At 47.6% G+C, this 24575-nt stretch overlaps 1 protein-coding gene and 1 non-coding gene across 2 annotated transcripts in view; both read right to left on the bottom strand.

Annotated features, from left to right (window-relative positions):
- TRAM2 (translocation associated membrane protein 2) overlaps positions 1-2312 on the bottom strand; it is a 68734-nt gene extending 66422 nt beyond the window's left edge. The window contains exon 1 of the mRNA XM_043449291.1: positions 2048-2312. Coding sequence (XP_043305226.1) covers positions 2048-2167 — 120 coding nt within the window. The 5' untranslated portion in view covers positions 2168-2312. The remainder of the gene's footprint in view (positions 1-2047) is intronic.
- Positions 2313-24165: 21853 nt separating this feature from the next.
- LOC122430214 lies at positions 24166-24282 on the bottom strand. Its single transcript, XR_006266292.1, has one exon. It is a non-coding gene; the product is annotated as a small nucleolar RNA SNORA46 (small nucleolar RNA).
- Positions 24283-24575: the final 293 nt, after the last annotated feature.

Below are 24575 nucleotides of genomic sequence, written 5' to 3'. Positions count from 1 at the left end.
AAGCTCTACTGGAAGGGGGTGGTGGGATGGCATTTCATGCCATGACCCTTTCCACACTTCCCAGTCCGATCCCAAGATGGGGAGGCGAGCAGGGCAGTCTTTTCGCTGTTTTTTTCCCACCCTGGGCCTTCCTTCCTCCTCTTCACGTAGGGGATTAAGGACTCCCGGCGCTTTCTCCCTCCCATAGGCGGCCAGGTTTAACCAACAGGACTTTCCACCAAGACCACAGGCGGCGAAGGAAGGAGGTATCCGGAGCTCAAATGCTCGGAAGCTCTTTTGGAGCAAAGACAAAGCAGGTAGAGTCACCACCCTTAATGAACGCCAGAGACACAGCAGAGGCCCCCCAGGCTGCAGAGCGAGCATGTGGCTGAGTGCTACAGTTGTCACGTGCTTCTCTCCGACCACACCCTCCAAGACTGGTGACAAGGCATTGGGAGGCCTCTCAGAATGAAGGACAGCCAGGAGATACTGAGGGCATCTGCTGGAGCAAACAAATTCCCTACCCCATAGGCTATTTTTATGGCCAACAATAAAGGTTCGGGCGCAAACGACTTGCTTTTATATTGGTAGAAGCTGTTACTGCGTTTGCTGCTCACACGATCTCAATTAAACCTCACAATAAGCCCCGTGAGAAAGACAGGTTTTTACTAATCTGTGCTGATGGGGAAACTGAGGCTGCAGCTGTTTTTGTTGTTTTTTTTTTTAGTTTCATCAGATTAGTGACCAAGCAGAGATGGCAGCACAGGAGATGACCCTGGCCTGACAAAGCCCTAGCCGCGGACATACCATGAGAGTTGTGGGGGTTGAGGGAAGTACTCAGCCTGCAGACCCCAATAGTCGTCTCCAGTTACTTCCCACGGACCCTGAAGCCCAGCCAAGGACACGTGCACCCATCCAACCCTGGCTCAGCCACCACAAGAACGTCCCCACATTGAGGGCAGCTTCCCTGCCTAGCAGGGCCCTCGTGATCCTGAGAGAGGAGATAGGGAACCCAGATACAGAGGGACATGGAAGAGGAAATTAGCCACACCAGGAGTCCTCCATATCCAAGGCAACTGATAGATGGCTACAGCTTCCCAGCCCATTCCTGAGATGCAGATAAGCTGCCGGCCAAGCGGCACTCACCTTGAGACAAGGCAGACCAGGGCGAGTCCTCCGCTGTTTGCCAGTTTTCCCTGCTTGTGACTATCACATTTTCCTGGCTGTCCCGAGCAGGGAGTCTTCCCATCAGCCCCCTTGGCTTCCGACCCCATTGGAGTTAAGTCGGTTCTCTATGAGGCCTGCCCCAGCTGTCCCCTACCCCCACAGTTATGGCAGAATCACCTTTCTCCTAAAAGCAGAGGGTATGCCCCGCCTTCACCTTGCTCCTGTCACAGGGAGAAGCTCTAGATCCACCACAGATGGAGTCAAGGAACGGTTCACAGAACGTTATGTTCACAGGGTATATGAAAACTGGCCTTTGGGGCAAGAGCAAAAAAAAAAAAGAGTGGTGTCAGGAGGACCGCAAAAGGCACTGCTGGGATGGAGCTAGGGCCGAACCCCGAACACCCCCACTGTGGCCCAGAGTTGAGGATGCAAAAGACCCCGAAAATCAGGTGGGAAGTGGAAATGGGCCGGGGTTCCTCCCACTGGAAAAGCCCAGAGGAGCTGGCAGCTAGGGCTAGGAAGGGGGAGTTGTGCAACGCCTGCGGGTCTGGGAGTCTCCGGGCTTGGCTCCTGGACACCAGAAAGAAACCTCCGCTGGGCGGGCCAGGGTGGCAGCGCCGCGTCGGTTCGAGGCCAGGGTTAGGAGTCGGGGCTGCAGAGAGAGCTGCAAGGGTCCAGTGGGTACCCAAGGGGGCGGCAGGGCTGGCGGGCACAACGCGGAGCTGGCGGCGGCGTCTGGGCTGACTAGGAGGCCGAGGGGCGCACGGTGCACAAAGCCGGGGGAATGCGGGGGACCGACACGGCGGCCCGGCGCCCGGGCGCAGACGCAGACCCAGGGGGACCCGTAGGGGGACGCCGAGCGGCGCGCGAGAGGGACGCTCCCCGCCCCGATGTCGCTCACCTCGAACATAAGCCCGATGAGGACGCAGAGCACCAGGCAGAAGCCGATGTCCGCATGGTTGTGGATGACGAACTCCTGGCTGAAGAGCGGGTAACTTTTCGTCCTCCGGCGGAAAGCCATGGCAGCGGGCGCGCACGGCCGGCGGGGCCCGCACCCGGCGCTCTGAAGCCGCCGTGCAAACTTCTCGAGCCCCGGCCCCACTCCACCCGCCGGCCCGCCGCCCGCCCGCTCGCCCTCCCGCCGCCGGCCCAGCGCCCAACAACTTCTGGGGCCCGCCCCCTTCCTCCGCCAGCCCCCGCCCCCGCCGCCCGGAACCGCCCCCGGCGCAGCCCCCTCGCCGCCCGCGGCCCTCAATCCGCGCGCCCGGCTCGCTTGGGCCCCGCCCCCAGCGCGCTTAACCCTCGCGCCGCCGCCGGGGACGCGCGCGGGGGGCGGGGCCGGGGGCGGGGCCGGGGCCGGTGGGGGCGGTTCCCGCGGCCAGGTCCTTCTTGCCCGGCTCCCGCACCCCACTCCCTTCTCCTGTGCTGCGAATCGGCAGTTTCCAGCCGAGGGGCTCGCGGACGCCCGGCCCTGTCCCGGACAGGAAGTGGGCCCGGGTTTCCCTTTCTCCTCGGCTACCGCTCCTTCCTCCACGGGAAGGGAAGGGCCGCAGGGCCGCCGAGAGGTGGGCCGCGCCTCCAGGGTTCTTCCGGGGGTGCGAGCTCTGACCCTGGGGGGCTGCGAGCTGCGCAGGTTGGGCGCAGGAAGGAAAAGCTGCAGGCCGGTTTCCTTGATGGCCCGCGCCCTGCACCGATGATTATGAATGGACGGATAACCAAGTGTTTGTTGAGAGCTAGAGAGCGTTAGACACGGTTCAGAATGCTCGGAATATGCGGCAAAGACCTTGCCCTCGGGGAGTTTGCTTTCCAAAGAGGGGAATGGATGGATTCGTGCAGTTTTGCTCCATTGACATTTGAGATCACACCTTTTACCCAAATATCTTCGGTACTAATCTGAAAAAGTGGAAGAATAAACACTGAAGAAGAAAAGAAAGAACTTTCACATTGAAAGTTTCTATTCAGTATTAAGGTTTAGAAGTACTCCTGAAAAGGACAAAAGGTATTTTTCATAAATTAATTTATATCGGTAAATATTGGATTTATTCCTACCAGTAATGAAGGAGTCAACTAATCACTTTCCAGATGTACAAAAATACAAAAATGAACAAAGAACTATTTAATTCCTAGTTCCTTTTTTATTAGGTCCTCAGCTATTTCACTTCTAAGTAAATACAATTACTTAGAAACGGCACAGTGTAGGAAATGGGGTTGAATCTGGACTTAGCTGGAGTTCCAAGATAAGTTTTCCATCTTAAGTTTCTTGAATCCAGTAGTTAGTCTTTGTTCTTTAATTCCTTTATCTGACTTAAGGAAATGAGAAAGTAATGCCTGTATTGGGCTAAACCTAATTTAACTTCAAGACTGACCTTTCTTGTAGTTGGCCCTCAGTCTCAGGAATAGAAAGATCCAGAACTCTGGAACATCTCAATTTTCCATCTGTGAACTGAAGTGAAGTGAAGTGAAGTCACTCAGTCATGTCTGACTCTTTGCGATCCTATGGACTACAGCCTACCAGGCTCCTCTGTCCATGGACTTCTCCAGGCAAGAATACTGGAGTGGGTTGCCATTTCCATCTGTGAAGAGGTTTTCAAATCTTCAAACTGCACACATATATCTATTAGGTTGAACCCTATGGGACTGATTTCTTTATAAGTCAAAACTGGAATGCCAACATTTCATATGGTTCAATCTGATAGTTCCCTTGTGTTTAAACATGACCATTTCTAGAGGATGCTGTGGTATAGGAATTTCTTGCAAAAGATGAGATGTTGCCAACCTTTTAATATTCCCAAGAGTTTAGTTGGAAAGTTCTGGTACGCAGTTAGGTACTATAACCTCCACATTTATAAATGAGAAACATGATATATAGGGGATGACTTCCGGCTCAAATTGATGACTGCCAACTCCAGACTTTTCCAAATATAATTGAACAACTAGACTTGGGGCTTAAGTTTAGCTGTATGATTTATATGTCATTACCTTTGAAACCCCAAGAAGGAAGTCCTAGATGCCTACTTCAACTGTCACAACCATCTCTAAGTCCTAGTTTCAAGACCACCTTCAACCCCAAATGGATCTCTTCCCAACCTTTTTCATGCAACCAGTCATGGAATTCCATGAATTCTTACCTCAGAATCTCTCCCACCAACTGTCACCTCCACCATTCTTCACCTGGGCCACACTAATCACTCATGATACAATGACTCCAATATCTCCCCCCTTCACGCATTATTCCACTAGAAACATCTACTGAGCACCTACCAAGTGCCAGAAACTGTGCTAGTTACTGAAGACAGAGAGATAGGACAATGCTTATTTGTGATTTTAAAATATGTCCTCAAGTTCTTTGGTATTTCTCCCGACAAGAGATAATGATTAATTCCCCTCTCCCCCTTGAGTGCAGGCTGGATTTGGTGGCTCGCTTTTAACAAACAGAATAAGTGATGGTCATAAAGGCATTTTGGTTTTCTTCTTTCATTCTTGTCCTGGATCACTTGCTCTGGCGGTGCGGGGTGGGGTGGGGGGGAGAGGGCGGCCATGTTGTGTGGATACTCAAGCAGTTTTTGGAGAAGTCTCAATGGACTCCAGCCAACAACCAGTGCTAACTTGCCAAGCTTCTGCATGAGCCCTCTTGGAAGCAAATTGTCCAGCTCTGATCAAGCCTTCAGATGACTGCAGCCCTGGCTGACCTCTTGACTGCAACTTCATGAGATACCCCTAGCCAAAACCAGCAAGGTAGCCACACCCAAATTCCTGACACACAGCAACTGTGAAATAAGAAACATCTGCTGTTTTAAGTCATTGAATCTGGTTGTCATTTATTATACAGCAAGAGGTACGCTGGAGCTTACAATCTATTAGAAGAGACAGAGGCATCATTACAATTCAGTGTGATAATGGTGACTCTAAGAACAGTTTGAAATATGTACCCTCTGAGGACAAAGAAAAGGCAGCTTAATTCTGGTTGGGGTATTGGGAAGAGAACGTTCAGGCTGGACCTTTAGTAGGTCCATTCTCTATTTTACTAATAGAGAATGCAGAAGAGCAGTGTGAGATTAATTTTGGAGACAATATGGAGCTGGATTGTAATGCATTTCAAATGCCATGATAAAGAATTGTACCTTTCAAGGTATACATATATCAAAACACCATGAATATCTTACAATTTTATTTGTCAATTATACCTTAGTAAAACTGCAAATTTAAAAAGAGAGAGAAAGAATTGTGACTTCACTCTGCAAACAGTGGGAATTGTTTTTTAGCATGACTGAATCTGTCTTTAGCGAGAGAACCATCAGGAATATAAAGATCATTTTGATTTATAAAGAGTGGTATCTGAAAGACCAATTGAAAAACTATTATAACAGCCTAGTCAAGAAAAAAAAAAGGAACCCTTTTCAATAGTGGTGATAAGAGTGAAAGGGCAGTGGATGATTTCAGGGACATTGCAAGGGTTAATTCATTGGATTTGGTGTTTGCTTTAAAATATGATGCATAGAAGTTGGAGGAGTCAAAACATTAGGCTCTGGTGTTCATGCTCAGTCACTCAGTTGAGTCAGACTCTTTGTGACCCCATGGACTGTAGCCCACCAGCCTCCTCTGTCCATGGAATTTTCCAGGCAATGACCTAAATGATCGTGGGACCATTAAAAAAAATGTATATGGAACAACAGAGAAAGAACAGTTATAAGAGAGGAAAAGTGGGCCTCCGCTTTACACAAGCTGAGCCTGAGGAGTCTGTGATGCTTTGACAGGTCAATTGGAAACCATCGGATTGGATGAAGGGAGGGAAAGCCAGAATTAAAGGTATTTGTGCTTATCTGCAAGGGGACTGTTGAATCCATGAGGTTAACCAAGTGTTCCAGGAGAGTATGCTGAGTGAGAAAAAAGCCCAAACTCAGCAGAATCTGAGGGACCCCCCCAACCCTAAGAAGGGAGGAGAAGGAAAAGGAAAGGGTGGGGTGGAGGAAGCTGGAACATAAACATTTCACCAGGACAGGTTAAACCAGGCAAGATGAGAAGAGAATGAAGCCCCTAAATGTAGGCATTGCAGTCTTTCAGAGCCTACTTTAAAAAAAAAATTTAATTGAAGTAGAGCTGATTTACAATGTTTCAAGCATACAACAAAGTGATTCAGTTATGTACGTATTTCAGATTCTTATGCATTCCCCTGCAGTGGAACTGCAGTCTTCTTAGCCACTGGACCACCAGGGAAGTCCTTCCATTCTTTTTTAATGGCTGTTTAATATTCCATTGTGTATATGTCCCTTGGACTGCAAGGAGATAAAACTAGTCAATCCTAAAGGAAATCAACCCTAAATACTCTTTGGAAGGACTGATGCTGAAGCTGAATACTTTGACCACATGCTGTGAAGAGTTGACTCATTGGAAAAGACCCTGATGCTGGGAAAGATGGAAGTCTGCAAAAGGAGAAGAGAAGAGCAGAGGATGAGATGGTTAGATAGCTTTCCCAACTCAATGGACATGAATTTGAGCAAACTCCAGGAGATAGTGAAGAATAAGGAAGCCTGGTGTGCTGCAGTCCATGGGGTCACAAAGAGTTGGACACAACAACTGAACAACAATATTCCATTGTGTGTCTATATCACATCTTCTTTATCCATTCATCTGTTGATGGATATTTAGGTTGCTTCCATATCTTGGCTACACCAACAGTGTAGGAGGGTTTTGAGGCCCACTCTTAAATGGGTATTGGAGTGGACTTAGTTAACATTGGGTAGGAGATGAGAAAGTAGTCTATTTTTTTTAAGAAGTTTGGTGAATAAAAGGAAAATGGATGGTGTTCTTGGGAGATATGGAGGATCCAAGGAAGGATCTTTATTTTTTTAAGATCTGAGATTGTTTGGAGACAGAGAAGAAACACTCAGGAGAGAGAGAGGGAAATATAAAATACTAGAAATATGGGAGATCGTGGATGAAACCAAGGAGGAGGCATGAGGGCCGCTCCAACAACAAAAGGAAGAAGGGAAACTCCTCTAAGCCTGGGACAACGATCTAAGATGGGTGAATATATAGTTAGGCCTGGAGGTGGAGGAGATAATAGCCTCTCACATTTATGTTGTGCTGACAGTTGCCCCATAAGGGAGCAAGACAGTGATTACCAGCCCCTTCTTATAGCTGTTCTGAGACACATGAATGACCAAGGGCCACATAATTAGCAGGTTGCTGAAACAGGACTCAGACCAGAGGTCAGCACTGGGTCCCCTCTGCCTGCCTGGACTGGAGCCTTTCAGGCTTCCTGGAGCATGGCCCTGAGCAGGCAGGTGCCATCTCTCTCTCTCCACCTGTCCCATCATGAAGCATTAGTCGCTCAGTCGTGTCCAACTCTTTGCGACCCCATGGATGGTAGCCCACAGGTTCCTTTGTCCATGGGATTTTCCAGGCAAGAATACTGGAGTGGGTTGCCATTCCCTTCTCCAGGGGTTCTTCCTGACCCAGGGATTGAACCCAGATCTCCTTCATTGCAGGAAGATTCTTTACCATCTGAGTCACCAGGGAAGTCCAAACACGGGGACTGATAATTCTGAAATACCAATTCTTAACTAAACTGGAGTAGCCCCTCTTTCTAGACTACACCCTGCGGTTTCTCCTTTCCGTGTCTTTGTTCCCCTCATAAGACCCTTGTGCTGTGTCCCTTTGCTAAAAGTAGCCAACCCTCAAGATAAAGGGCATCACCTCTTCCTTCACAGAACTGTCTTCAGGGCATTCTGGCTGGACACATCACATGGCACCTGTGTACTCCTCTCAGGAAGCAGCAAGTTCTCCTGCAACCAGTGGGTTTGTCCATGAATTTTACACCCCTTTGGATGATGTCACCTTTCAAGGCAGGAATCTAGCCATTTACTCTCATATCATGGTGTGTTCTCATCAAGTGTTAGTTAATCGAATAAATGGCTGCAAGAGAAATGCTGTTGTCATGGCCAGTACAAGTCTGACAACTATCCCCAGCAAATTGAAAATCTTTTCCCTCATAACAAGAAGTCCTGAATTAGTTCATTCCCAGGTGTGTATGTGATTCATCCAACCCTGGAATCTCACTGTCCTCCCACTTTGCTTTTGTCGCAGACTTGTTCCTCATGGTTACAAAGGGGCTGCAACAGCTCCAGGTATTCTGTCCTTCATACAATGAGACCCAAAATTTAGACAAGATGGAGAGGGGCATTTTGAAGAGTGAAAAAACTTCCCCAGAAACCCCAGACTTTCCCCTCATGCCTCATTGACCAGATTGTACCACATGTCCATTCTTAATCCAGTCATTGGTGAGGTGAGTGGAACTGACATGATTGGGTTTTTGGTTTAGATGCTAAGTCGTGTCTGACTCTTGTGACCCCATGGACTGTAGCCTGTCAGGTTCCTCTGTCCATGGGATTCTCTGTCCGTGGGACATGATTAGAGTAACCTCACCAGGAAGCCATCCTCAAAGGAGCTGAGACTTTCAGCCTCCTGTGAAGATCCTGACTATTGATGGCAAGAAAAAAGGGCTGGGGGACTGGTATGGAGCAGGCATCTGGAAATGTCTGCATGGTAATTTTTGTCAGGGCTTTTTATTATTATTTACTTATCTTTGACGTTGTTGCTGCACAGGCTTTTCTCTAGTTGTGGCTCCTGGGCTCTAGAGCACGGGTTCAATAGTTGTGGCTCACAGTCTTGGTTGCTCCACAGCATGGGGGAGTCTTCCTGGATCAGGGATCAAATTCATGTCTCCTGTATTGGCAGGCGGATTCTTTACCACTGAGCCAGCAGGGAAGCCCCTGTCAGGGTTTTTTACTCTCTGTATTTTCACTTCTTTGCCTTATGGGACTCGTGGCACTCTTGCCCAAAATGAGTTGGGCTTTCTAGTTTCTGTACAGTAGACACATGAATTTTGCAAACATCAAACAGCTAACAGTCACTGTTGAAGTGTCTGGCTGACGGAACTCCAGCTTGACAAAGTGAAGTATTGTTGCTCTGGAAGTCCAGCATATTAAAACCACCTTTTGCCGAATGATGAACCATCTGATCTTCTTGCCTCCTATCCCACAGCAGTGTAGCGGAATCAGCGGTATACCAAGGTCAGGGCAGTGGGAGCAGTTAGCCCTGGGGGCAGGGACAAAGGGGTTGCATGATCCATAAAGAATTTTAAAACAATGATAAACCTTTAAAGGCACTGTGGTATCCTGGCTTGAACCCTGGAACAGAAAAAGGACACTAGTGAAAACATCGCTCAAATCCAAACACAGAGAGTAGTTTTGTTAATAGTATTGTACCAACGTTAATTTCTGTTTAAAAAAATGGACCACAGTTATATAAGCTGAGTGAAAAGTTTTATGAGGACGATCCATAATATTTTTGCAACTCTCCTGTAAATCTAAAATTATTTCAAAGTTAAAAGAATTTAAATGACAAACGTGACTAAAAATTGGTGTTTCCTTTTTTTAAAATATCACCACGGCAATTCTAAGCAATGTTAGAAGTAAAAATACCTCCCACTTGCCCAAAACTTTTGCTATAAATTCTAAACAATTGTTGATATTGCTGTTAAGGTGTAATAATAAATATGTAAACTACCTCCCCCTTGCCCAAAACTTTTGCTCTAAGTTCTAAACAGTTGTTGTTGCTATTGAGTTTTAATAATAAATATGTCACTTAGCCCATTTTTATTACTTATCTTTTAATAAGCATTGCATCCTATGTGAAGTTAATTCACTTCTCATATATACCGCTGGCCCCTAATTTATGGGTTCTCAGATGCTCACATTTGTTTCAAGTAAGTTCATATGGAATTGGAATCAGTGGAGCTCAATTCCGGCACAGCCAGATCTCCACCCTCTGGGGTAACAGAAGCTTGCATTTGAACCACATATTGGAAATAAACAATGATCTTACAGATGAAGAGACAAATTGTCACTTTAGTTCCATCATTCTGTGTGACCACTTGCAGCTCTTATTTGTGTTTTAAAATTTAGAACAGTGAGACAGAGTACAAAATGCCATTAATATTTATTATTATTATTAGTTTCATGTCATGTGTCATGATTATTTCTGGGTTTTTTTTTTTTTTTAAAGGAGCAGAGTCTTAAAAAAAAAAAAAGCCAGCTCACTATTAAATATGGTAAGTACAAGAGAATGTAGAGTTAAGAGTCCAGATATTAAAAACTACCTTAAAGATTATATAGCCAAATCCCCTCCTTTCAGAGACAATGAGAGGAAAGCCCATAAGACTGGTAAGCTGGGGCGAGGACAAGGCCTCCCTTCCTGGCCTGGAGCTCCCAGCCCAGTCTCAGTATCCCATGCTCACTAGTCTCTAGCAGACAGGCAATAACTCAGAAAAAACAAGTAGCTCATCCAGTGGCAGCTAGTGACTCAGTGGCAGAGTAACACATGAGAACCAGGACTCCTGACCACTCAGGGCTCTAACCACTGCCCTCTATTTCCTCTTTCCAGCTCTCATTCAGCTGGAGACAGATTTATTCCAGACGACTAATGAATGTGCCACCATTCAGAAGGGAAGTGGGGGGCATTTTTAAGAAGAGACGCAACTCAAGTTAACACGAGAAATGAATACGTTGCAGTCAGAATTCCTGCAACCAGAAAAATAACTGGAATACAACATTTGGGGAGCAAAGGAACAATTTCAGATCCTGACTTCCACTGAGTTCTCCAATGTGAGGGGCATCTTTAGATGGAAACTATCTGGGAAACTTATCCTTAGTGTGTTTAAAAAGAAAGCAGTAACTATCAGAGCAGCAGCTTTGTTATGCAGTGGGCGTCACAGTGAGGAAAAGCTCAATGGAAAGATGGTTCATAGGAGCCACTGCCTTCCCCAAGCAGCTTTCGCCCAGACTGGGGAGAAAGGGAGACATTGTTTTGATTACATTTAAGCACCTCCCTGTGGACCTTTGATACCAGTCCATGAAATTCATCCCATCTTGATTCTCACATCACAGCCCAGGCTTCAGGAACCACTCACTTGTCAGCTGTCGATCAGGAACACTACATACAACTCCTGGGTCTCTTTGTACAGTTCCCAACCACAATAACTGTTTACGGGTGCCTCGCTCCCCACTGAGCAGATAATTGACCTCCTGCTGTGTGCTTGAAAAGATGATGGGTGAGTTAAAGGGTGGGTGGATGGATAGACTGGTGGATGGTTGGATGGTTGAATGGGTAGGTAGATGAATGAATGGATACGTAGGTTGAAGGTAGGTGGATAGGTGAATGAAAGGTTGGAAAGGTGGATGATTGGATGTGTGGAAGAGTAGATGGATTAATGGATCAATATAAAGGAATCTGGACTTCCCTGGTGGCGCAGACATAAAAAATCCAGCTGCCAAGCAGAAAATGTGGGTTGGATCCCTGGGTTGGGAAGATCCCTTGGAGAAGGAAATGGCAACCCACCGAGTATTCTTGTCTGGGAAATCCCACGGTGGGCTACAGTCCATGGGGTTGCAAGAGTTGACACAACTTAGCAACTAAACCACCATCATCATGAAGGAATCCATACCATCCCATCTTTATATTGGTGCCCAAGGTAATTCCATAGTGAAAGGACCCCATGGAGAGTCTGCTTCCACACAGGGGATATGTTCAAGAACAAAGCTATATTTAGGTTGGATAGAACCTTGGGGTTGATTTTAATATCCTGAGAGATCGGAATCATAGCTTTTCATGAGTGACTTAGTATTAATAACCACCTCATTCTCTGCTACAGAATAGGTGCTAAGTGGATGTTTGTTGACAAAAATGAATGAATGAATGATTTGGGAAACACAATGAAAGCTCCCCCTGATTCTGATATTCATCCTCACATTCTGATTCTCTGTGATTATATTCCAACATGAAAAGTTCATTCCTTTGTAAATCAAGTATATGTCCAGAAAGTGTCCAGTTATGATGCAAAATATTCCTGGATGCTAAATACATTAAACCCTTTCCATCTGTTTTCTCTTTGGCAGGAATGAGTGGGTCACATTGCTGTTTCACTTGATTCTTTGCTGGGCAAGCCCAGAGGTTTCTCTGGGCTGAAGGACTCGTTGATGAGTGGGAGAGGGCCCTTCACCAGGCAGCACCAGGGTTCTGCAGAGAGAGACAAGACCCCTCTCTCCTGATCTTGGCAGCCAGCCCCTGGCCGCTGCCCCTTCTCAGCAGCCCCTCCTCCTGATAAGAGAAGAATTCCTTGCTTTGTCCCCTGGGTTTCCACAAGCTGAGGTGAGGAAAGAAAGAAAGAGAAGAGTAAGAGTGAGAGCAAGAAAGTAAACACCAGAAGATGGGAGGCACAAGACAGTAAAGAGAGAAGAGAGGAAAGAAAGAAAGCGAGGCTGGATATAGGCAGTGGGTAGGAAAGAGAAAAAAAAAAAAAAGATTCTCTTTGCAACACAGTGCTTCTAGTAATAATATCATCATTATCTCGCCTGAACAAATGTGCGAGGACTCTGTCTACTCACTATACAACATGAAAATGGAACGCGTTTCCATCAGCCTCATCAGAAATCTTGGCAGATACTGTCAGAAAGTGGTACCGCTTCTGAGATGTGATTTTTCAGTAGTAGATAGCGTACTTTTTGATTGGGGCTGGGAAAAAGAGAAAAAGGGAGTTGATCTCTGTTTTTTCTTTCTTTTTTTAATCCTGAAATTCTTTTCCCCAAGGAGGTTTTGCCCTAGCCCACATCGAACTCCTTGAAACAGCCACGTCAGCATGACCAGTGGTCTGGGGCTGACCTGCGGTCTTAGGCCCACGCCAGCCCCTGTGCCAGGGCCTGTTCCTTTGAAATAGCCTTTCTGCTCAGTCTCCAAGGCCCACCCCACGAGGCCCTGACCTCCCCTACCCCCCACTCTTCGTAGTTTCCAGTCCCCTCTTCCACTTCCGCCCAGACCTTGGTGTCCCTGTCCTGCACGGAGACGTCTGAAATGGACGGTTCAAGCAAAGAGCGTTTTGTTCCAGGCTGAAGCAGGCTCAGGGAGCCCGGCAGGGCCAGAGGCGGGAGCGGGCACCTCGGTCCACAGACTGAGGCCTCGCAGTGTGCGGGCTCCCCACGGCCAGCACCACCTTTTCCTGGGAAGGCGGCCAAGGCCTGCGGCCCCGGGTAGGAAATCCCCAGTGAGAGGCCCTTCCTGAGCGCCACAGAAAATGCTTCTTTTCATCGACTCCAGTCCCCTTCCTTTCTAGCGTGAAGGCCCAATCACGCCCCCCTTCCTGGCCTTCCACACTCCACTCACATGCCAAGTGCCCCGCCCGGCGCCTGCTGGCTCCTGCACCCCTTCCCCAGCACCCTCGGCCGGGCTCCCCCAGCCCCTGGAAGGCCGCCTCCTCCCCGCCACTGGGGCCACCAGCTCTCCCTCCAGCCAGCATCCTGGGACCTCCCAGCCCACTCTTCCAATTGGCGACCCAGCATCTCCTGGAGGGAGCTCCTGTCAGGTTAAACAGAAAGGGTTTGTTGACTTTGCCAGATTAGCAAGGGGAGCAAATTCCATGGATGCCACAGTCCCAGAGTCTCAAAGTTCAGACCTCCTGTTTGATAGCAGGAGCACGGTGATGGAGGTGGCCTGAGATCACATGAAAGAATAACAACGACAGCCATTGCTCTTGATGGAGCAATTACCAGCTGGCACCCAACGGTCTCTGCCCTCTCGCGAACTTCTAACGTAATCCTCACGGCAACCTCAGCAGCAGGTACTGCTGGTAGCCCCGACTTACAGGAAGTAGACGCCCAGAGATACTAAGTAACTGGCCCACGGCCCCAGGACAGTAGGAGGCAGAGCAGGGTATGCCTGGGGATGGCCCCCCGTCCCCACCCTCGCCTCTCCAGACGTGCCCTGGGGGCAGGAGGAGACTTAGATTCCAAACTGGTTCTGCCACTCCCCAGGTGGGTGACCTTAGGCCAGCTACACTCTTTTCTAATCGGAAACATTAAGAGGAAGAGGTGATTTCTTGGGGCCCTTCCACGTGGTGATGCTGTTACTTTCCCCCCTCAATTATAAAGGCAGTCAGAAACATCTCCAAACTTTCTGGACCTGGGGTCAACCACAGGCAAAGGGATGGAGTGGGTGGCAAAAGTGATTGTCGGTGACCCCTCAGGGTTCCATCTACCATATTTCCCTCTGTCCAAACCAGGCCTCTGGAGTGGTCCAGTGGCTAAGACTCTGTGTTTCCAACACAAGTGGCCTGGGTTCCAGCCCTGGGAACTAGATCCCACATGCTGCAAATAAGACTCGATGCAGCTAAATAAATAAATAAATATTTTAAAAAAGAAGAAGACAGCCGAAAACCATTGGCATGTCTGTCCTGGAGCTTACTCGATCCCTGCCCTCACTGTGGTACTTCTTCCTGATTTTATGGACTGTTGCCAGCACCCACAGGGAACTTGGCTTTTCACCCAGTCCCAGGGGAAAATCCCTAGTTTTCCCTAGTTATCCCTAAGCCAGGGATAGTTATCTCAGTCTCTTTTGCCCTTACTGGCTTACGAGATGAGCAGGGGTGTTAGTTTACTATTGCTGCCATAACAAATGAGCATAAAACAACACAAACTTATTTTCTTATGGCTGTATAATTCAGAAGTCGGGTATAGATCTCACTGGGCTAAAATCAAGGCTGCAGGTCTGAGTTCTTTTCTGTAGCCTCTGGGCAAGAACTGATTTCCTTGCTCTTTTAGGTATAGGTAGAATTGAGTTTCTTGCAGCTGAAAGACTGAGGTCACTAGCTATTATTATATATTATATAATATATATATTATTATATTATTAGTATCTAGTGGCCTCTTTCTTACATATAACCCCTGCCCCACACTACCATCTCTATCACCCAACTGGGTTTATGTGATTATGCCGTTTTTTGTTGTTGTTTTTTTTTTGATGGGGTGTTGGCCACACAAGATGGCTTTCGGGATCTTATTTCCTCACAAGAGACTGAACCCATGCCCCCTGCAGTGGAAGTTCGAAGTCCCAACCACTGGACCACCAGGGAATTCCCATATGTGATTATGCTGAACATCCTAGAAATCCAGGATAGCCTCTCCATCTCAAGAATCTACCTTTAACCTACAAAGTCCCTGTTGTCATTTAAAGTAACAAATTCACAGGCTCCAGGGAATAAGAGTACAACCGTCTTTGGAGGCCATTGTCTGCCTGCTATAGCTTGTGACCCACTGTGGCTGATGAGATACAGAGGAAATCTGCTGGGGATTGGAGAAAGATTTTGCTCCCTGCTACAATGATTTTGGGGCTTCCCTGGTATCTCAGCTGGTAAAGAATCTGCCTGCAATGCAGGAGACCCAGGTTTGATTCCTGGGTCAGGAAGATCCCCTGGAGAAGGGATAGATTACCCACTCCAATATTCTTGAGCTTCCCTCGTGGCTGACAGTAAAGAATCTGCCTGCAATGCGGGAGACCTGGCTTCGATCCCTAGGTCAGGAAGACTCCCTGGAGAAGAAAATGGTAACTCACTCCAGCATTCTTGCCTGGAGAATCTCATGGACAGAGGAGCCTGGCAGGCTACAGTCCATGGGGTCGAAAAGAGTTGGACACGACTGAGCGATTAAGCACAGCACAGCATAATGATTTTGAGGTTTGCCCCACTCTTACCTACTTTAATTGAGGAGATGTGAGCTGTGGCAACCATCATACCATGCTTGGCATCAATGCCAAGAACGAAAGCTAACACAATGAGAACAGAAGTGGAAATATCAAAATGAAAAGAGTGCTTGGCCTTTTGATGACAATGTTGAGCCACTGAATCAACACAGCCTATTAACCTACTCCTGCTGGCCCTCTGTTTAGGGCTGGAGGAGGACCCTTTATTTCTGCTTATGGCTGGGGATTAGTCTTAGAGGAACAGATCGCCCATGGTCCACAATGCCATGTGCCAGACTGTACAGATGTGAGAATTTGACCATAAAGAAGGCTGAGTGCCGAAGCATTGATGCCTTTGAACTGTGGAGCTGGAGAAGACTTGAGAGTCCCTTGGACTGCAAGGAGATCAAACTAGTCAATCCTAAAGGAAATCAACCCTGAATATTCATTGGAAGGACTGTTGCTGAAGCTGAAGCTCCAATACTTTGACTATCTGATGTAAAGAGCTGACTCACTGGAAAGACCCTGATGCTGGGAAAGATGGAGGGTAGGAGGAGAAGTGGGAGGCAGAGGATGAGATGGTTAGATAACATCCCTGACTCAGTGGACATGAATTTGAGCAGCAATTTCTAGATAGTGAAGGACAGGGAAGCGTGGTGTGCTGTAGTCCTTGGGGGTCTCGAAGAGTCAGACATGACTTGGCGACTGAACAGTAACAACAAATACGGTACATCCTGGTTGAAAGGATTGTCTGAATTGCACCTGAACTTGCTGTATCCTTCAAACCTGGTGACTTGGACTGCCGGTTGCCCTCACGACAGCTCAGTCTCCCCAGAGCTGCTTCAGGAAGTCTCAACTTTTCCCTCCCTGTTAATCCTGTATTTTCAGATTCACATCTTACCTGCACTCTGCCCAGCTTGATACTTCTGGTGTATCATAATATCCAGACATCCCAGACTGCTGGCCATTCCCTGAACAGTCCTTCCACTTTCACATGCTTCTACACCATCCCTTCAGGCTATTCCCTCAATTGGAAATAATCTTTCTACACTCACATATCTTCACCATTAAATCCCTGCAACCATATTGTGATGCTATTATTCCCTGGCAAATGATTCAGAAACATCAGGTAACTTATTTAAGGGGACGTGGCCAGCATGTGGCAGAACTGGGATGCGGATGCAGGTCTCTCTGACTTCAATGCCTGTGTCCTCTGACACTCTTCATTTGGCATTTTAGAGAAGACAAGTTATGAACAGCCCAAGTCATGAGGGACTTGTCCCCTTACACATCTTATAAGCACCCTGAGGGCAGGGAGTGAGTCATTTCTTATTGCCTCTCAGAGTTACAGTCAAGGTCAACAACTGCCTTGGGGCTTGGGGCTTGGAGCTCTGATTTGTAATGTTTTCTAGTGGGTAAATACCCCCATCATGACTGATTTCAACATCCCAGTGTGACCTTACTGAACCAGGAACTGGGAAGACTGAACGGTGCACAGCATCATAGGTTGCACATAGGTTTGCACTATAGGTTTCCACCAACACTCCCTTCTCCAGGGGATCTTCTTGACTCAGGGATCCAACCCAGGTCCCCTGCATTGCAGGCAGATTCTTGACTATCTGAACCACCAGAGAAGCCCACAGATAAATAGATGTGAATAATCTCAAAAACACAGATACCCACTCCAATATTCTTCCCTGGAGAATTCCATGGACAGAGGAGGAGCCTGGTGGGCTCTATAGTCCATGGGGTCACAAAGAGTCAGACATGACTGAGCAACTGACAGTTTCACTTTTTTTTCAACCTCAAGAACACAGATAACAGCAAATGCAGTAAAATCCTTAGGCAGTGAATGAGTTTTGATCATTTCTTAAAATTTGTTTTAAATCCAGTTGCTTCTATTTTAATTGTATATAAATTGCTGCTGCTGCTGCTGCTAAGTCACTTCAGTCGTGTCTGACTCTGTGCGACCCCATAGACGGCAGCCCACCAGGCTCCCCCATCCCTGGGATTCTCCAGGCAAGAACACTGGAGTGGGCTGCCATTTCCTTCTCCAATGCATGAAAGTGAAAAGTGAAAGTGAAGTCGCTCAGCCGTGTCCGACTCTTAGGGACCCCATGGACTGCAGCCCACCAGGCTCCTCCATCCATGGGATTTTCCAGGCAAGAGTACTGGAGTGGGGTGCCATTGCCTTCTCCAGATATAAATTAATCTTTAGTAATTGTTGTGTTTAACCATAGGCTGCAAAGTTCCTGAGAACTTAACGATTAGGTTCACACCTGGTTTGAGCTAGCTAGCTCCAGCACGCCATTGCTGGAGTCTAGTCCCAGGCTTTGCTTTTAGTTGGTTCTAGAACGGTGGTGAGAATGCTAATAAAAAGAACATGCTCATCTACTAATGAGCTTTGAATAGAGCTGGTAACTAGACTTCAATATTCTTTCCCCTGTCTGACAATGTCTTAGTTCCCTCACTCAGACAGAAGGCCAAACAAATAAAAACTAGCTGAGGGTGGAGACCAAGGCACAGCCAAGGCTCCAACTAAGGTCTGCGAAAACTGAACTCTGCCCCATGCCAGGGTGGGGCCCTGGGACTGCTTCCAATTCAAAACAGTCCAGGGCAACTGGGCTTGAGCAAGTAACTGTCCTCTCTTCATGTTCCCTGCCCACACCCACGGCCAGAGCAGTAACTGAAGAAAAAGTACCAGTCGGGTCGCGGTTTTCTCACATTCCAGAAGGGAAAGCGCCCCCAGGAACTGGGGAGCCTGAAAAGAAGCAACTAGATTGCTCCTTCCAAAGGCACAAAGAAGTGCTGCGAGGGGGGCCGCCTTAACCTTTTGTTCTGGGTGCAGGGCTGACGTCGCTGGAAACTGGAGTGGGCAGGCGCGGCGTGGGGAGGGAGAGGGCCTCTCAGCGCTACCCCTGCCCCGGCCCAGGGGTTGGATTAAGACCATATATGGACTCGGGCTCAGGCCGGCATCGGGGCTCCCAGAAAATTGCATTTTGGGATTAAGTCATTGCTACCAGCAAAAGGGAAGCCCCCAGAAAGGCTGGTCAGCATAAAGGAATCTGGCCAATTGTGGTCTGGCGTGGAGCGATGAGGGACGGGGCGGGGGTGAGATGGGGGCGGGGGTGCAGCCCCTTTCCAGCCCAGCAGCTCTTAGGAAGGAAGGCCGGAGGCCGCGAGCGAGCTGTGGGAGTGACTCTCAGCCACAGTACCAGGGGAGGGACTCGGCAGGGGACCCGCCCCCTTCCTCAGACTCCCTGCTGCCTCGGAGGGACTGGGGCTCTAAAGACTTTATCTCTGATTCAGATGCGGCGAAGAACTCCAAAATCTCAGATATGGGGGGCAGCCTCCTCGACTCTGGGTGAAGGCGGCTCTGACACTGCTCAAGGCACAGAAACCCGACTAGCCAAGTGAGGGATAGTCCAGGCTCCCAGTTACTCTGGGGTCGAGATGGCTTCACCCCGGGGAAATCCGAGCAAGTGAACCCCCTCTCCCTCCCCCTAAGTCCAGACTAGGTCAGCCCAGGGTGACCTAACTGGGGCTTGGGAATCCAGGGGAACAGGAAAGGAAAGGGTGGGTTGAAAGTAATCTGGTAAAGTGGTTTTTAAAAGAGGGCCAATAAATTGGATCCAATTTACAAAGATTAATTAACTTGTTTTGCTGTTGTCTCAGCAATTGAGTGGCTTTAACTGTTTTTTTTTTTTTTTTTTTTAAGGACTAGCTTGAATTATGTAAGGACACTTCTGTCTCTGTGCACCTCTTGATTTGATTCAAAAGACCAGAAACACAGATTATTCTCTCTCAGTGAGAATGAACTGCTCCATAGGCAAAATGAAGAGAAATCTCACAAACATAAGGTGCAGAGAAAGAAGGCAGACACAAAGGAGGACTGTGAATCCCATTCATATCAGCTCGGAAACAGGCAAATCCATCTGTGATGTTAGAAGTCGGTATAGTGGTTCCTTTGTTGGTGTGAGTGGCTGGGAGGGGCAGGAGGGCCTCGGGTGCCGTGATGGGCTCAGTCTTTGTCCAGATGCTGCTTACACAGATGTAGACACACTTCGATGTCTGTTCACTTAGGATCTGTGACATGTATGTCTGTTATATTGCATTCAAAGTTTCCACAAAAAAGTAAACAAACCAGAATGTAATTTTGTAAAGTAAGTTGTAAGAGCATAAGAGTGAATTCCTCCATGCCAACCAGAAATAAACCCCTAGTGTCAGCGTGGCTGATGTCGACCCCACTGCCGCTGTTCACTGATGTGGGGGTCTTGGGAGCCCAGCTCCCCACTTCTCACATCCTCTGGTGCAGAAAAAAGGGGGTGTGGTTTAATTAAATGTTCTCCCAGAGAAGACACCTCTTCCTACCTGTTTAGGTGGAGATGGAACAGATTGAACGTTTGCTTGACCTCTCCTGTGATCTTGTAGAGGAAAGTTCTGCAGGCTTGGTGAGCCTACAGCTCAGATTTCACAGTCAAAGCGCACATACACATGGGCATACACGTGTGCACACGGGGGAGTGTTGAGCTCCTCTCAGCATTCTCTCATTACCCATCGTCAGCCTTGACTTTCCCATTCATCTCTGTCCTCATCTCATCTCCACCTCCTTGATCTGAGTAAGTGTATTTGTCTCCTGGGGTTGCCATACAAAGTACCACAGACTACATGGCTTAAGACAACAGAAAATTTTCATCTCACAATTCTGGAGGCTAGAAGTTCAAGATCAAGGTGCTGGCAACCACGACAGGATCTTTTCTGTGCCTCTCTCCTAGCTTCGGGTGGCCTCAGTGATCCTTGGCTGGGGGATGATGGCTCCAATACTTCGCCTCCATTTGGCATTCTCTCATGACCTCTGTCCCTCTGTGTACATCCATGCGCAAATTTTCCCTTCTTGTTAGGGACACCAGGCATATTGGTTAGGGCTCCCCCTAATTCCCTCACCTAAACTTGATGACCTCTGTCAAGACCCTATTTCTGGGCTTCTCTGGTGGGCCAGTGGTAAAGAATCCACTTGCCAATGCAGGAGACATGAGTTCAATCCCTAGTCTGGGAAGATCCCACATGCCACAGGGCAACTAAGCCTGTGCAACACAACTATCAAGCCTGTGCTCTGGAACCCAAGCTCTGCCACAATGAAAACCCCAAGCACTGTAGCTAGAGAGGAGCTACTGCTACCAGAAACTAGAGGAAAACCCTCCTAGCAAGGAAGACCCAAAACAACCAGAAAAAAAAATCAATCAATAAAATTATTTTTAAAAAGATTCTATTTCCAAAAACAGTCATACTCTGAGGTATGAGGGGCTAGACTTTCAACATGTATTTTTTTTGGAGAACACAATTCAGCTTAACACCCAGTGATTAAAAGACTTCAGGAAAAACTAAAGTCCCAGCTCTATACCCTGCCAGGAAAGAGTAAGGATTCCAGGTCAAGATCAAACATCAAGAGGGACTTCCCGCAGTCCAGTGGTTGAGACTTTGAGCTTTCACTGAAGGGGACCTGGGTCAAGGAATAAGATCCCACAAGCCAAGAGGAATGACCAAAAAAAAAAAGAAAGAAATTTAAAAAATAAGATGGAGCACCAAGAGACTTGAATAAGTAGTAATAATCTCTCATGTTTTTCTCATACTTCCCATACCCAAAGCACATTCATAATCAAAATACCATTTGGTTCCCCACAGTGAGCAAAGTGAATTTCCCAGATGGCTCAGTGGTAAAGAATCCGTCTGCCAATGCAAGAAACAAGAGTTCAATCCCTGGGTTGGGAGGGTCCCCTGGAGGAGGAAATGGCAACCCACTCCAGTATTCTTGCTGGAATAATCCCATGGACAGAGGAGCCTAGCAGGCTACACTTCATGGAGTCAGAGTCAGACACTACTGAAGCGACTAAGCATTCACACACACGTACACTTGCTGGTGGAGAAAAATGGAGATGCGGTAAGAAAGGTAGAAATGCAAGCTATGGGGCCAGACCGCCTGGGTTGGAATCTCAGCTCCATCTGCTACCAACTGCTTGACCTTGGGAAGGTTATCTCTGTACCTTGGTTTCCTCACTTGTCGAACAGGGATGTCCTGAGGATGAAATGAATTAATAGAAGAAGCACTTACAACAGTGCCTGGTACGAATGGATAAACGTTAGCTACAGCAAAGTCAGGACACCAGACAGCGTCATCCACATCTTACAGATGAGGAAACAGACGAACGGGGTGATTCAAGGCAGATCCAGAATGGATCCAAAACTCAGCACTGATTCATGGGCTTTCTGGCCTGACTTGCTGTCCTCTTTAGGTAATAATAACAACAATGACAGTTACCTCTCACTGAGCACACACTCACTGCCAGGCACTGTGCTTTATATACAGCATCTCATTTTAATTTTCACAGGACCCTGTGAAGCTAGGCTTGTGATCCCCACTTTAGAGCTGAAGCACCCAGCTAGTGATGAGAAGCCAGGTTTTGACTACAGGCCTCTGCAACCTCAGGGTCTGAGTTTTCAATCCCTTATGCACCATCTTCTTCCGTAATAGCTCAGTTGGTAAAGAAAACCTCCTGCAATGCAGGATACCCGGGTTCAATTCCTAGGTCGGGAAGATTGGCTGGAGAAGGGATAGGCTACTCACTCCAGTATTCTTGGGCTTTCTTTGTGGCTCAGCAGGTGAAGAATCTCCCAGCAGGTGGGAGACCTGGGTTTGATCCCTGGGTTGGGAAGATGCCCTGGAGAAGGGAAAGGCTACCCACTCCAGTATTCTGGCCTGGAGAATTCTGGCCAGGGTCGTAAAGAGTCGGACACGACTGAGTGACTTTCACTATCACTATAACCTCTGGAAAGATGACCATTGTAGTTGCTTGCTTTATAAACACGGTGTTGCCAGGATGAATTGGGTGACATTTGTAAGTTCCCCCAGGGTTAGGAAGCAGCCACTCCTAACCATCCTTCTTACTGCTACAGGCATTGGGGCCCCATACATAAGCGTCCCATCTGCGCCCACGGAAGGATTTGCAGATCAGACACCAGAGCTTAGGGTGCCAACCCTGGGAGGGAAGAGGTGCCAGATGAGAGCTTGATAGCCAAAGCTGGGGCTGGGCGCCAGCGGGATCCTCTGATGCTGCCGAACAGATAGAAGATGTGGTGCCAGCACCCAGAGGGAGCTGCAGTGCCCGGGCACAAAGGCTCGGGGACACCTTTCAAGTCTGTGCGGAGACAGAGGAATGACAACCCCCGCCCCGCCCCGCTGGGTGCAGCTAGTCCTGGAGGGGGATGCTCCTCCTCAGATGGGCTTCAGACACCGCCTGCCTGGTTGGAGACATCAAGCAAAGCCCTAATGGCAGCAGCCCTCTGGAGGCTTCACCCAGGCTGGGCTGACACACATCCCAATGTTCACACATGGTTGTGGCCGACAGCCCAGGCAGACACGACTGTTTTGGCTTCTCTGACTCTTCTCCCTCTGATTCTTCTCCCTCTATCAGCAGTACCACACTCAGAGTCCTTGATCCCAGCTCTCCTGATTAGGGTCGCCGCAATCTGTGGGTCCCCGCCTGTGCCCCCGTTGGGGCCCCCTGGTGGATCCACCAAGGTTAAAGGCATCAGTGGAGGCTGGGAATAAGGCCAGTGGGGTGGTGCAGACGGGGAGGGAGGGTTTGGTGGATATTTTCCCAACAAAATTTTTTTTTTTTTTATATTCTAAGAAAGGTATGAAAATGAGCTTATAAAAAAACATCTTAACTAAATGTTTAAGAATTCCATTATTCTACATTAAAAACAAGCCATAAATACTGAGAAGGTATGCCCCAAGGTAGATCCTGTCCACGTATCACTGCAATATTTTGTTGTGTTCAGTGACATTTTTACCTTCAAATGTCTTTACATTTTAAAAAGGTTAAAAAATTTACAGAAATAAATTTTACAGAAGGTAAAAAATGTAAAATATGTCATATCGACGTGCAGTAACACCACGTAGCATGTATGGTCCCACAGCAAAGTATTTTAAACTGAAAATTTAAGCTAAGTTTGAAGCAGCGACTCAACTGCAAATCTATTTTGAAGAGCTAAATTCAATTCAAATGAAGACTACAGCTATGAATTTTAAGTCCTTCCCAGATAGCAGGCATACTAAGGAGTATAAGAAGATTGCAGTGCTCTGTTGTGATCTTTAGCATTATCTTTGGAAACAACTACGATAACTTTCTGGAATACACTGTAATATTGCTTACACACTTCGAGAAGGCCTAATCCATTTCATCAATTCTCTACTTTTAACTTTCTTAAGGGAGACAGAACCAACACTCCAGTGTCTTGCATACATTCATACATTCATTTCCTACATAATACCTTTTATGGTTATTAGTTTAAATTTATACTTTTGTTTAAAAGAAAGAATCTTTTGACCCAAATTATGTGGAGATTTTCATATCCCAACAATCCCTGCTATCAAATGACAAAGGCTCAATTTAGTTATGTTCCTTAACTCCACACAGCAACAGCAGAATGGCACAAAGTCAGCTGTGCAACAGAAAGGAGCCAGGAATTCTCTTGCACTACAGCGTATCCCAACAAAATTTAAAGAGTGCTGTCTGAGGCTTCCCTGGTACTGCCTGCCAATGCATGGGACATGGGTTCAATCCCTGGTCTGGGAAGATCCCACATGCCGAGGAGCACCTAAGCCGGTGTGCCACAACTACTGAAGCCTGAGTGCCTAGAGTCTGTGCTTCTCAACAAGAGAAGCCACCACAAGGAGAAGCCTGCACACCGCAATCAAGAGGAGCCCCAGCTTGCTCCATCTAGAGAGAGCCCACATGCAGCAACAAAGACCCACCACAGCCAAGTAAAATAAGTAAATAAACTTAAAAAAATTAATAAAGAAC

The sequence above is a fragment of the Cervus canadensis genome, chromosome 28 (assembly GCF_019320065.1).
Source record: "Cervus canadensis isolate Bull #8, Minnesota chromosome 28, ASM1932006v1, whole genome shotgun sequence".
Taxonomy (NCBI): Eukaryota; Metazoa; Chordata; class Mammalia; order Artiodactyla; family Cervidae; genus Cervus; species Cervus canadensis.
The sequence above is the reverse complement of the archived record's forward strand: the minus strand, read 5'-3'. Positions and strand labels throughout refer to the sequence as shown.